The sequence below is a fragment of the Asterias amurensis genome, chromosome 2 (genome assembly GCF_032118995.1).
Source record: "Asterias amurensis chromosome 2, ASM3211899v1".
Taxonomy (NCBI): domain Eukaryota; kingdom Metazoa; phylum Echinodermata; class Asteroidea; order Forcipulatida; family Asteriidae; genus Asterias; species Asterias amurensis.
This window is the reverse complement of record NC_092649.1, coordinates 18,314,786-18,326,507: the sequence shown is the minus strand read 5'-3', so window position 1 is coordinate 18,326,507 and position 11,722 is coordinate 18,314,786. Positions and strand designations below refer to the sequence as shown.

Genomic DNA, 11,722 nt, shown 5'->3' with positions numbered 1-11,722 from the left:
ACCTGGGAAGCAGCAGCCAGGGGATCACCTTAAGGGGATGCGACTTTTTGTTTCAGATTATAAGTCTGGGGGATGGCCAAATGATGAAATTTTTGTTGTTAAAATAATTATTTCTGGGGAAATTTGTTTTTGTTATCTTCCAAATCTATTTAAAAATGGCCGGGGGGGGGGGGGGGGGTGGGGGGCGGGAACTTGGCATACAAGGAAGACACTTTGGTCATTGACGGTCGTTGACAAAGGTTTTTGAAAGTTGGTGCTAGCACCAATTCGGTGCTGGCACGAATATTGAATGCGCTGAAGTCAAAATCAAACATGGCGGCCTCCATTACGCGTGTTCTTCAGAGATTGCAGCAAAAAACAGCTGTTCCACTTCTAAAAAACCAGGTACAGTAGGTTTGCAATATGAAGACAAAAACTGTAGTATTATTACTGCAAAACAGCATCCCCATTTTGTGTGATAAAAAGTACTTCACTAACGGCAAGACTTCAGTTCAGCTTCACAAATGACCGAAAACTAATTTTATTATTTTATTTTTATTTAGACTTAGTGCTAATTATTTTTACAGTTTTATTTTAACACAATAAACGTAGCCATACTCCCATAGGCCTAGGGAGCCTAGGCTAGGCCTATTTGTTTAATGCTAAACATGCTAATTAATGGGGGTCTACGCTACGTGAATATTGAATTGAATGATTGATTTGAACTGAATCTTTGAGTGACATAAATAAAATGATAAGGTTTAATGAACGCGAATAGCAAAATATCAAGAGAGGGCACTGTTGAACCCACACAAAGGTATCGTAGGAGGTCCTGTTTTCGCGGTGTCCCTATTATCGTTGCAAATCTTTTACCTCTCTGTGCGCGATGTAAACAGTCCCAAGATAAAAATTGTGTGGTTTTATATGCCAAGCAAAGAGTCTCCTCTTCTTTGACAAAAACTTAGAAACATGTAAGGCTCCACTGGTCATTTGCACTTGTAAATGCAAAAAGTTTGGTATTTTAGGCATTTCTACAAGGTACAAAAATATGTCATAATGTTGAGGCCATATAAAAATATTTGCCCACCGAAAAAGTTTCATCAAACGCTATTTCAATTCACAATTCATGATGATCAAAATCATGTGACAGAATGTTTTGCTGAGCATTCTTGAAAAAAAATACCGAGGCTTAAAGAACCCATGTGCCTTATATCATTTTCTAATATTTTTGGAGATTTTTATTTTGTAACCCTCGTATCAATACTATTATTTATATCAAAATTTAAACATCAGCTTGTTGATTCAATTATCACTGTTTATGTATATACTTTATTATAAATATTAAGAAAAAAAATAGAACAAAAATAAATAGAAATCAAATTTTGAAGCCAGTAATTATTCACACTTTTTATATTTTTTTTATTTTTTTTTATTTTGTGCAAGTTACCATGGTAATTTTAAAAATTTAATAAAAAATATTTTGAATAAAATGAAGGCAACTGCTGGCTATACAGTCATACACAGAGTCTCAAAGAACACTTGTAGTCACTGCAGATGTTTCTTCCATGTATGGCTTCACCGGGAAACCATACTTTCTCGTTTGCCGTGAAAACAGGAAAAACTCAAAACAAATGGGGCCAGTTGAAGTCATCCAAGATCGGTGTGTGGTGTGAACATTTCAATGTCCATCAAGTTTTAATACATGTTTGCATACTTCGTATTAACAAATGAAGATAATTAGGGCATCGGTTGATATATGGCATCATTATTTTTTTCCCAATTCAAAGAAAAAGGCATAATAGCGTGATAACTGGTAAGCAGAGGATATAGGTGTTGCGTGTGCGAGACCTAGAAACTGCGTATAAACCGCCCCATATTCCTTCCCACAACGCATTGCAGTTCTGAATCACGATAAACCTTATGATGGGCCAGGTGTGCACAGGGCTAGAGTAGTGCCCCGCCCACCATGGCCACCAAGTTGGCACAATCAGTAATTTTTTTTTTGTGGCAAGTACTCTGCTCTGCGGCGAATGCTGCTTTTTGGGTAACAGCTTTTTAAAGGTATCAATAATCAGGCCTGGCTGTGTTCCCTTGTAAGCCTAGATCAGCAAAGCTGAGAATGACATTTATAAATTGTAATAAACACAATGAATCCATGGACGGATAACTTTCCGTATGGCGCCACCACTTTTTCACTCAATTTTTACGAAACCAATTTTTCAATTTTACGAAACGAGATCATTGAGGTAAATTAGATACTATATTATTTCATAACGAGTGAAAAAGTGGTGGCGCCATACGGAAACTTTTCCCCATGGACAATCAATTCAAGGATTTTTATTTGAAGAAACAATTTTGTTTGTTTCCTAACAGTCATTAGCAGCCTCAGTGGTTCCAGTACGATGTCTGAATCTTCAGGAATACCAGAGCAAGAAGTTGATGTCAGATTATGATGTCACGGTTCAGAGGTTTCGTGTTGCCGATAATCCACCAGATGCAGTGAGAGAAGCAAAAGCTCTGGGTAAGTTAGGAGTGCGTTTTGGCGACCCCAACCAAAGCCCAACCGAGTCAACAAGTCTGTTACCGGTTGGTCTGGACAGCATCGTCACCGCGCTCAACCGACAAGACCGAACATGCAAAAATGCTCAACCGATGACCAACGTTTCTGGTTGGGGTCACCAAAGCGCACTCTAGGTGTATTAAATCTGGAATGACACAATACACTTACACTTGTTTCAGACGGGCGCTGTAGACTCGCGCAGAACCAAAAGATTAGGAAAAACTCTAGGTCAGACCCAAATAAATTGTGGTTTTAGATACATTGTTTGTTGTGCGTATAACGCATTCAATTTGCTGTGGTTTCTAGTAAAAGTAAGACATATCAATCAAAAGCCAGAATCTTTTTAAGGGGTTGTTATAATAACCTTTATTGTCGTAAATGGTCTGCCGCGGTGAGCGGTGAGATAGTCGAGTTGTGGCGGTGCTCTTGCGAGATCACTGCTCTTGCGGGAACTGCTGGTTGCCGACTTCTTTCCCCATTAAATGGGACCGTCGTGAGAGCAGTAGTCTTGTGGAGGCCAGCAGTCTCTCGAGAGTACCGCAGGAATCACGGGGAGATCGGAATAGAGATCGGAGATCGGAGATCGGAGTTGGAACGCTTTTTTAAATTATTTTTTTATGTTTTTATGCAAGTCGCCAGACACACAACGGCCTGAAGGCCACTTCAAGGTATTGGCTACAATTATTTTTGTCCAGAGGCCGTTGCCACCTTCTCTTAGGGCTGAAACAGGGTTACCCCTTTTACAGTCCAAACGGATGTAGGCTTGGATATCATCAGTCCGAAGCCTGGTAGGTAGAGCAGAAAGCACTACCTCCCCAATTTTATGTAGCAAGTGTCACGACCGGGATTCGAACCCACACTCTGCTGATCAAACAGCAGAGCTTGAATCCGGTGCTCTTAACCGCTCGGCCATGACACGCCAGACACGCTCTCACCGCGACAGGCATTTAACGACTTATCCACAAGTCTACCTTTATTGCTGAACCCATATCAAACCCTCATCTTTTACACTGTTCTTATTCTTTGTACATTCTGGGTTCGTTTTACAATATTTATTCGGGTCACAATTATGTGACCCCTGGTCAACAAGGACATTTTCTGTTTCATGTAGTCTTACGCTCCTCTCTGTTCCTCACAGATGTCAACAAGATTGTTTTAAAGGCTCAGATCCTAGCCGGTGGAAGGGGGAAGGGTACATTCTCCAGTGGATTCAAGGGAGGGGTACACTTGACGAAAAAGTAAGTAAATAGATTTAAATTCTCAATCTTAATGTACATGTGGTGAGTGTGTCTACACAGTAAACCTTATTGACTACTAAACAATATCCACTACAGCGAGTTGAGAGATAAACATTTCTGTGGTATTCGTTTGTGAATGCTGGGGCAAAAGATGCGGTTGGCCAGTACCCGCCGTCACCTCGCTAAGTTTGGATGGATTTGGCGTTCTTGATGAAAATACTGTCACATTTTTTTTAAAGCTGTTTTGTCAACAAGTTTATACTATATTTTATTTATCTGTAACTGTCAGAGGTGACTTTTACTGTATCTTTCATGAAAATGTTGCCATAAATCAGCATTACATGGAGTTGGCCAACTGATGTAATAGACCGATCCGTTAAGCTCCTCCCCATTGCGTATTGACCAATCACAACGCAATGAAGGTCCGACAAATTAAGTTCCTACATGCATGCGTGTATGCTTGGCACGCACCTCAAAGTTGTGCGAAAGGCATCGGAGAGGCTCCCGTGTTCTTGCTCACACATGCGTTGAGGGCGGAGCCTAATGGATTGGTCTATTGCCTATTGAGGATGAATACTGTTTTTTTTTGTATTGAATTACATTGATAAAAAACACTTTTTTTTACCCAACCTATTAACAGCCCTGATGAGCTTCTACCAATGGTGTCTCAGATGATTGGGTATAATCTAGTCACTAAACAGACTCCAAAGGATGGGGTCAAAGTTAAAAAGGTCAGTGTTTGTAGTCCTTAAATAGACTGTTCTCTTTCATCAGTTTCCAGTGTTTTTTTTTTTTTCCAACCACTCTCTGTCCGTTATTCAAGTACCCGTGAGTGATTTACTAGGATCCTTCCTTACAGTACCACGATCTAACACCATAACTCAACACTCAACTTGTTTGAATCTGTTTATGTTGTATCTCCTAACATTTTCCCTCACATTTCGCGCAAGTTTAAATCTGTCTAAATGCCGCATCTCACTGTAGTAGCCTGGATGTACACACAAAGCTTGCGTTAAGAAAATGTGTTTAAGTATGGAGCATTTTCTAGCTAGAAACAAGGTTTTTTGCAAAATCGCGATACAAAGTTTTTGCGCTGACCTGACAAACTCTCCTTTTGATGTTTACTTGTTCTATGTTTGTGTGTAGGTAATGGTTGCCGAGGCCTTGGATATTTCCCGGGAGACGTACGTGGCCATCTTGATGGATCGGGAAATGAACGGCCCGGTCTTGGTTGGTAGTCCAGAGGGAGGGATGGACATAGAAGAAGTGGCAGAGAAAACACCAGAGCTTATATTTAAGGTTTGTAAAGTCTCAAGGTGTGACGTTTCCATCAGTTCACGCCCTTCATGGGGAGCTCGATCTATTTCACACTCTGGCCCATCACTATGGAATGAACTCCCCCCTAAACTCTGACAAATCACTTCCTATTCCAGCTTCAAAACCCATTTGAAAACTTATTTTTGTGCTTTTACTCTTTGTAATCTGGATTTGGCATCTCTCCTGCGCCAGGAGTGTCTTTTAGACAGACATGGCGCATTATAAGTTACCACTATTATTATTATTGTTATAGACATACTATGTGAAATTCGTTGAACAGGGCCAACATTCATAGAGCTCCAAAGCAGAAAATATTGCTGAAAAATTTTCTGCTGTAAGCAGATTTGAGCAGGATACCAGGGCCCAATTTCATAGAGCTGCTTAAGCACAAAATCCTGCTTAAGCAAAAAATTCATTGCTTAGTAAAATCAGATTACCGGCCAAGACTCCACTCAATTGTTATGCTAAGTAAACAACAGCTATATACTAGTCATAAGCAATGTATATGGAATGACATTTTGGCCAGTAACATGTGTAAAATAAGCGAGCTATTTTCGTGCTTAAGCAAATTATTTGCTTAAGCAGCTCTATGAAATTGGCCCCAGTCACAGAAGGTCAATGAGAATGGTGTTTTGGCTTGCAACCGTAATATGTTAAGCATACATTTGGTGTGCTTAGCTTTTGTTGTGATGGAATTTACTAACAGTAGGCAAGATCAGGGTAGTGTACCCCGTGTGGTACCTTACTCAAGTTCCCCATAGCTATGCCATTTGTGTAGCACATCACTTGATTGATTTTTGACCAACACAATTCACAATCTAAAACCATGGTGTATGTCATGCTACAACAAGTAAGACTATGTCACAAATTATTTTCTTTGAAATGCTGTTTAATTTTTAATTTTTTTCTGGGGAGTGCCCTAAATGTTTGCATTCCAATCAGTGCCCAATATGTTTGCATTCCTATCAGTGCACAAGCAACAATTCAGATTGCAGTTTCTTAAGTTTGATTTATTGATTTGTTGGCAGGAACCAATAGATATATTTGCTGGACTTACAGATGAGCAGGCAATGAGGATGGCAGACAATCTCAAGTTTAAGGGAGACCTTCAAAAAGAGGTATTTTGACTTTGAAACCCATATCTGTGTTCGCAGGACTGTATGTTTCATTTGTGAAAGGACAAAAAGGGCAACGAGGCATTTTGTTTGCATGTTTGTCTGTTTATTTTGTTTCTTTGTTTGTATGTCAGGCTTCTTTGTACAAACTTCTGCTTATCAAACAGCCCTATCGTTTGTCCTGCAAAGTGCTACTTGATGTTATTTTTGCTTTATTCCATAATTTATGTACTAGTTGTTATTTTTCATAGAAGTATGGAAATAAATGTAAATTAAAGGGTCTATGTACTTTTTGTAGGACAAAAAACACAATGTCCACAGATTTACACAAACTTACACAGTTTGAAGATTATGATAGTAGAAAGCTTCCCTGAAAATATTACTTGCTGAGGTGCTGTAGTTTTTGGGAAATGAGTAAAACAATGTCATGAAAATAGTTTTGGTCTCATGAGACCAAAATTATTTTAAGCATTTACAACTGTATTTCCATGACATTGTTTTACTCCTTTCTCAAAAACTACAGCACCTCAGTAAGTAATATTTGAAGGGAAGCTTTCCACTATCATTATCTTCAACCCCTGTAAGTTTAATGTAAATCTATGGACATTTTGAAAAAGTACCCAAATCCTTTAAAATCCAAATTAAATAGTTGGTCTGTCACCTTCTTCAATTCTGCTTTTGTATCTGTCTAATCATGTCAGCTTTTTTTATAAGTTGATTCTAATTTGGAGAGGATTGTGTTGTCTCTCCTACAGGCTGCAGGTCAACTGCAGAATCTATACCAACTATTCCTTGGAGTGGACGCTACACAGGTTGAGATTAATCCATTCGGAGAAACACCTGATGGCAAAGGTAAAGCTCAAGAACCAAGCCCAAGACTTAAACTAATTTAAGTTTGAAAACCAACACCGATGATCTTCTTATATACATCAGATATTCCGATACCCAAGTTTTTCAAAATTACTGCCAACAATCCTGTTTAAAAACATCATATGATTTGATGGTTGGTTTTTAGTGAAAACATTGAAAAACAGGGTATATGTTTTGACAATACTTGTTTGAACGTTGATGTTGGGCTTTTTTTATAATAAAAATAATTGCAGTGATTGCAGTGCTCCTCGAATGCTATTTTCTTTCTGACTCAGAAAGAATTTTTTTACTGGAGATTTGGAAAACGTTTTGTATCCTTTCACCACTTTTTCACTGTGTTTTACAAAGAGGAATGTCTCATTTGAGTAAATTTTGTACTATTTTATTTCATAACGAATGAAGAAGTGGTAGCAGGATATGGGAACTTTTCCGGAGATTGTCTATGAGGTATGAGGTCTGTAATCTGTGAGCTTCTTCAGATTGAAGTTGATCAAATTGATCCCTCAATAAAACCAACGCTGTAATTGTGTACAGCAAAGTTTGACTCTCAACTACAGTAACTATTGGGCGGCATTCCCTTGTTTCTCTCCATGTCCTGTGTTTGTCCTGTGTCCTGGTAAATTGTTACAACTTATTTTAATCTTTTATTCTTCTAGTGGTCTGCTTCGATGCCAAGGTTAACTTTGATGACAATGCTGAGTTCCGACAGAAAGACATTTTCGCTCTTGATGACAAGAATGAGAGTGACCCTCGGGAAGTTGAGGCATCAAAACATAACCTCAACTATATTGGCATGGATGGCAACATTGGCTGTTTAGGTAGGTACCTCAATTACATTGGCATCTATAGTACTTGTTGAGGTAGGTAACAATAGGCAATCCCTTGATGTCGAGGAAGGTGTTCTCCAAAGATAAGCAAAGTTATTAGGGTTGAGGTAGCTGGTGCCTAAGGTGACTCCGTCGGATCTGTGAGCCACATACTCTCAGGCATATGTCACAGTTTGTAGTCATAGGGATGGTTGGACCATGGAGATGTCTCTCACGTTCCCTCTCCTTTCGCTGCTGACGCTTAGCGGTTGCCTGAGCTAGAGGATTTATTTCAAAGCTAGCAGTGCCTCTGTGCATCAGTTGCCTCCATGAGGCCTGATCTCCTGCCTGATCCTCCGAGGATGCAGTGTTGATGCTACATTTATTGAGGTACCTCATTTACATTGACATGGATGGAAACATTGGCCAGCCAAAGAGCACCATAGAGCAATTTATAAGGTAGTAGATTTAACCCTGCTCTATCAAATTGTCTTTGCCCACCCAAAATCTAAATTAACCCTGTCATTTTTTCTTCTCTCATCAGTAAACGGTGCAGGTCTAGCAATGGCAACAATGGATATTATCAAATACCATGGAGGGGAGCCGGCAAACTTCCTTGATCTCGGAGGAGGTGTTCAGGAACACCAGGTGTTCCAGGCATTCAAACTTCTTAACTCTGAAGAAAGTGTAAGTGGGACTCTTGTTTTAAATTTGCTTTAGACATTTTGTTGATATTGAAGTTATGATGGAGCCCATTCAAAGGCTTCAAATGATTTTCCAATGGAAGTGCCCTTTGCAAAATGAAAATGGCCTTGTCCTTTCAAAGATGAAATTTCAGGCCTGGTCGCCAACTTAAATACTCCTAGTACCTTATTGTTTTTTATAATGTGGTATGTCTGTCATGAATGATGACCCTGGTGCCAAATTATCAAACCAGGTGGAGATTGTTTAAAAGAATGATTTTAAGAGACCAAGCAACCATAATGGAACAAATTGATAGGAATATGAGATGAGGTGGTGCAAATTGCTACCAAACCATGCTAGTAACATGGTAAGCCCCTGCTCTGTATAGATCGTGTACTGGGTTCTTTTTTGTTTGCGTTAAACAACGCAATGGACCTTTGGATTTACTTTCCAAGGAGAAAGCAGTGTCTTGCTTAAGGACACAAGACTTAAAGGAACACGTTGCCTTGGATCGGCCGAGTTGGTCTTTGAAAAACGTTTGTAACCGTTTTTTATAAAATGCATATGGGTAGAAAGATGTTGTAAAAGTAGAATACAATGATCCACACAAACATGCCTCGAAATTGCGTGGTTTTCCTTTTACCTCGTCGACTAACACGTCGGCCATTTATGGGGGTCAAAATTTTGACCCCCATAAATGGCCGACGGTGATAGTTCGCACAGTAGAAGGAAAACCACGCAATTTCGAGGCAAACTTGTGTGGATCATTGTATGCTACTTTTAAAACATCTTTTCAACCATATGCATTATATAAAAAACGGTTAAAAACACTTTTGTTTTGACCAACTCGTCCGATCCAAGGCAACGTGTTCCTTTAAGGACACAAGGTCACGTAATGTTATATTCAAAGCATGTCCATCTGGCCCACAACGTTAAATGATCGATGTGATTTAAAATATATCTATAAATAAGTTCTGTGTTATCAAATTATAATGTCCTACGGAAGATTATTTCTGTTCTATTAACAAATTGTACATCGATTTGATTTGTTTCTGTTTGCTGTGATAGAATTTCAGTCTGTTATAATACAAATAACTGCAACTAGATGATTTTTTTTACCTGTGTTATTGTCTACTATCCAAGGTGAAAGCCATCCTAGTCAATATATTTGGTGGTATTGTGGACTGTTCCATTATTGCCAAGGGAATCACATCTGCTTGCAGGGGCATGGATTTGAAGGTTCCTGTTGTGGTACGCTTAGCAGGTGAGCCTTTGTAATCAATGTACCTCTTAAATTATGAAATTATTGAGAAGTTAGCACCCCCCCCCCCCCCGAAAAAAAAAAAAAAAAAAAAAAAAAATCACCACCCCTCAGATAAAATGGACTCCTCCATGCAGTCTCACTGGCTGCAAACTAGCAGCTTTTAGCTAGCTATCAATAATCATGTAATCCCAATCATGTACCTACATTCGTACAAGTATGTTTACTTTGCTGTTTGCACAATGATTTGGGGTTTTATATGACTCCCATTATGAGAGTCCAATGAGATTATTAATGTAGGTGGCCTGTACACCTCCCAACTCCCTGGTTTTTGCAAACACTCATGGCCCACAGTCACTTATTTCATAGTTCCTACTTACCATTTTGTATCGTAAAGTAACCTTACCGAGTACTGCATTAATACCCACCACTAACACATACACTCTATTTCATTTTGCGGCAGTGTCAAAAAAGTCAACAATTGAAAAGTAACCAGCAATTCCAAAAAGCATTGCGAACACCTCAGAAATGTTTTCCCTTCCCCACTCTACTTCCTCCAATGGAAGTTGTTTGAAAACCTTTGTCCATTGATATTTAAACAATGCAATATTTAAAACAAAACCTCATGCACTGTAAAATTAAACGCAAACATCTAACGCCCGACTGTTTTTTTCTTGAAGGTTACAATGTTGTACCAGCCATGAAGATCTTGAAGGACAGTGGTCTTCCAATCCAGACAGCACTTGACTTTGAAGATGCTGCTGTAAAGGTTGTGGGATCTGTTTAAAAGATGTCCGCCTTCATTGTGTCTTCTTGTCTGCAGCTGATGCAAAAGATAAATAAAAAAAAATTCTTTTATAATCATGGAGCATATTGCAGGAATCTGGATTGTTGAGATGCATATCGTTGTGTCAGTGCAAAAACGTATCTTCCTTTTGCAAGAGTTTTGTATCTTGCATGAAAATGCTCTCTGCAAATTTGTCAATGATTAATAATAATAATATCAAAGTCTTATATAGCGATTGTATCTACCAAACGGGTAGGTTATTGCAGTGATAGATTCTGAGACCCAATTATGTAGCACATTACAATGTAAGTGTACATTTGTGGGTTATTTGAAGTGAGATACAACAATTTGAAGATTTCAAACTTGCGGGTAACGTTAGTGCTATTTTATGAGGTACAAGGTTTTTTCCTGACACAGCGATGTTATAATTTTGACAAAATCATTGAGGGAGGAGTGGAAAGTTTAGACATATTAATAAAATATATATGTTTGGCGTAAACCATCTCGAAAAATTAGTTATAGATTTTTATTTATTAATTGAAAAGGTAAAACAAATATTGCTTGAACTCTTTCAAGATTTTCAAGGTTTTGTGAAATAATGGGGCAATCAAAGTTGGGGGAGCTAGCAAGGTTAACACACAGCTCACTAAACCAGAGGACTAAACACATAACCTGCTAATGAAATTTGCATTTACTTTGATCATAAAAATTATGAAAATAAATCAAGATTATCTTACTCCATACATATATTTACTGGCGGACCTTTTAGATTTTTGTTTGCCCTTGGAAAACAAAAGAAAAATAGAGATTAAATTGCCTGAAAATTCTATTAAACTCGTCTCCATGTAAACAAGTAAGTTAGCACTAAAAAAAGTCCTACTTCTTTCCAAAGGGACCAAATATCATGCCTGGTAATTAGTGTGTGGTATAATATATTATATTACTTAATAATAAAGGCCCGTTTTGAAAAGAGCAGAACCTATGTATATGGGTTAAACATGGTAGAAATTTGGATTGAAATAAACACGTAGGAAGAGAGCAAAGTGTAGAATAAAATCGTGTTTTGGTTCCTTATCAGTGTTTGTTTTCTTGGAGACGAAACTAG

General features: G+C 38.5%; 1 protein-coding gene across 1 annotated transcript; it reads left to right on the top strand.

Annotated features, from left to right (window-relative positions):
* Positions 1–299: 299 nt before the first annotated feature.
* LOC139952828 (succinate--CoA ligase [GDP-forming] subunit beta, mitochondrial-like) lies at positions 300–11,657 on the top strand. The gene is made up of 11 exons (XM_071952081.1): positions 300–384; positions 2,353–2,500; positions 3,678–3,777; positions 4,418–4,508; positions 4,924–5,076; positions 6,123–6,212; positions 6,965–7,061; positions 7,736–7,897; positions 8,430–8,572; positions 9,713–9,833; positions 10,511–11,657. The coding sequence occupies exons 1-11, from the start codon at positions 313–315 to the stop codon at positions 10,615–10,617; spliced, it is 1,284 nt and encodes a 427-aa protein (XP_071808182.1). The 5' UTR covers positions 300–312; the 3' UTR covers positions 10,618–11,657.
* The last annotated feature ends 65 nt before the right edge of the window (positions 11,658–11,722 follow it).

Bases quoted from the DNA above. Each gene is read 5' to 3' on its own strand.
- LOC139952828 (XM_071952081.1), top strand. From the start codon at position 313: ATGGCGGCCTCCATTACGCGTGTTCTTCAGAGATTGCAGCAAAAAACA. The intron at 2,501-3,677 runs GTAAGTTAGGAG...TGTTCCTCACAG, and splicing joins GAGAGAAGCAAAAGCTCTGG to ATGTCAACAAGATTGTTTTA. The intron at 9,834-10,510 runs GTGAGCCTTTGT...TTTTTCTTGAAG, and splicing joins TGTTGTGGTACGCTTAGCAG to GTTACAATGTTGTACCAGCC.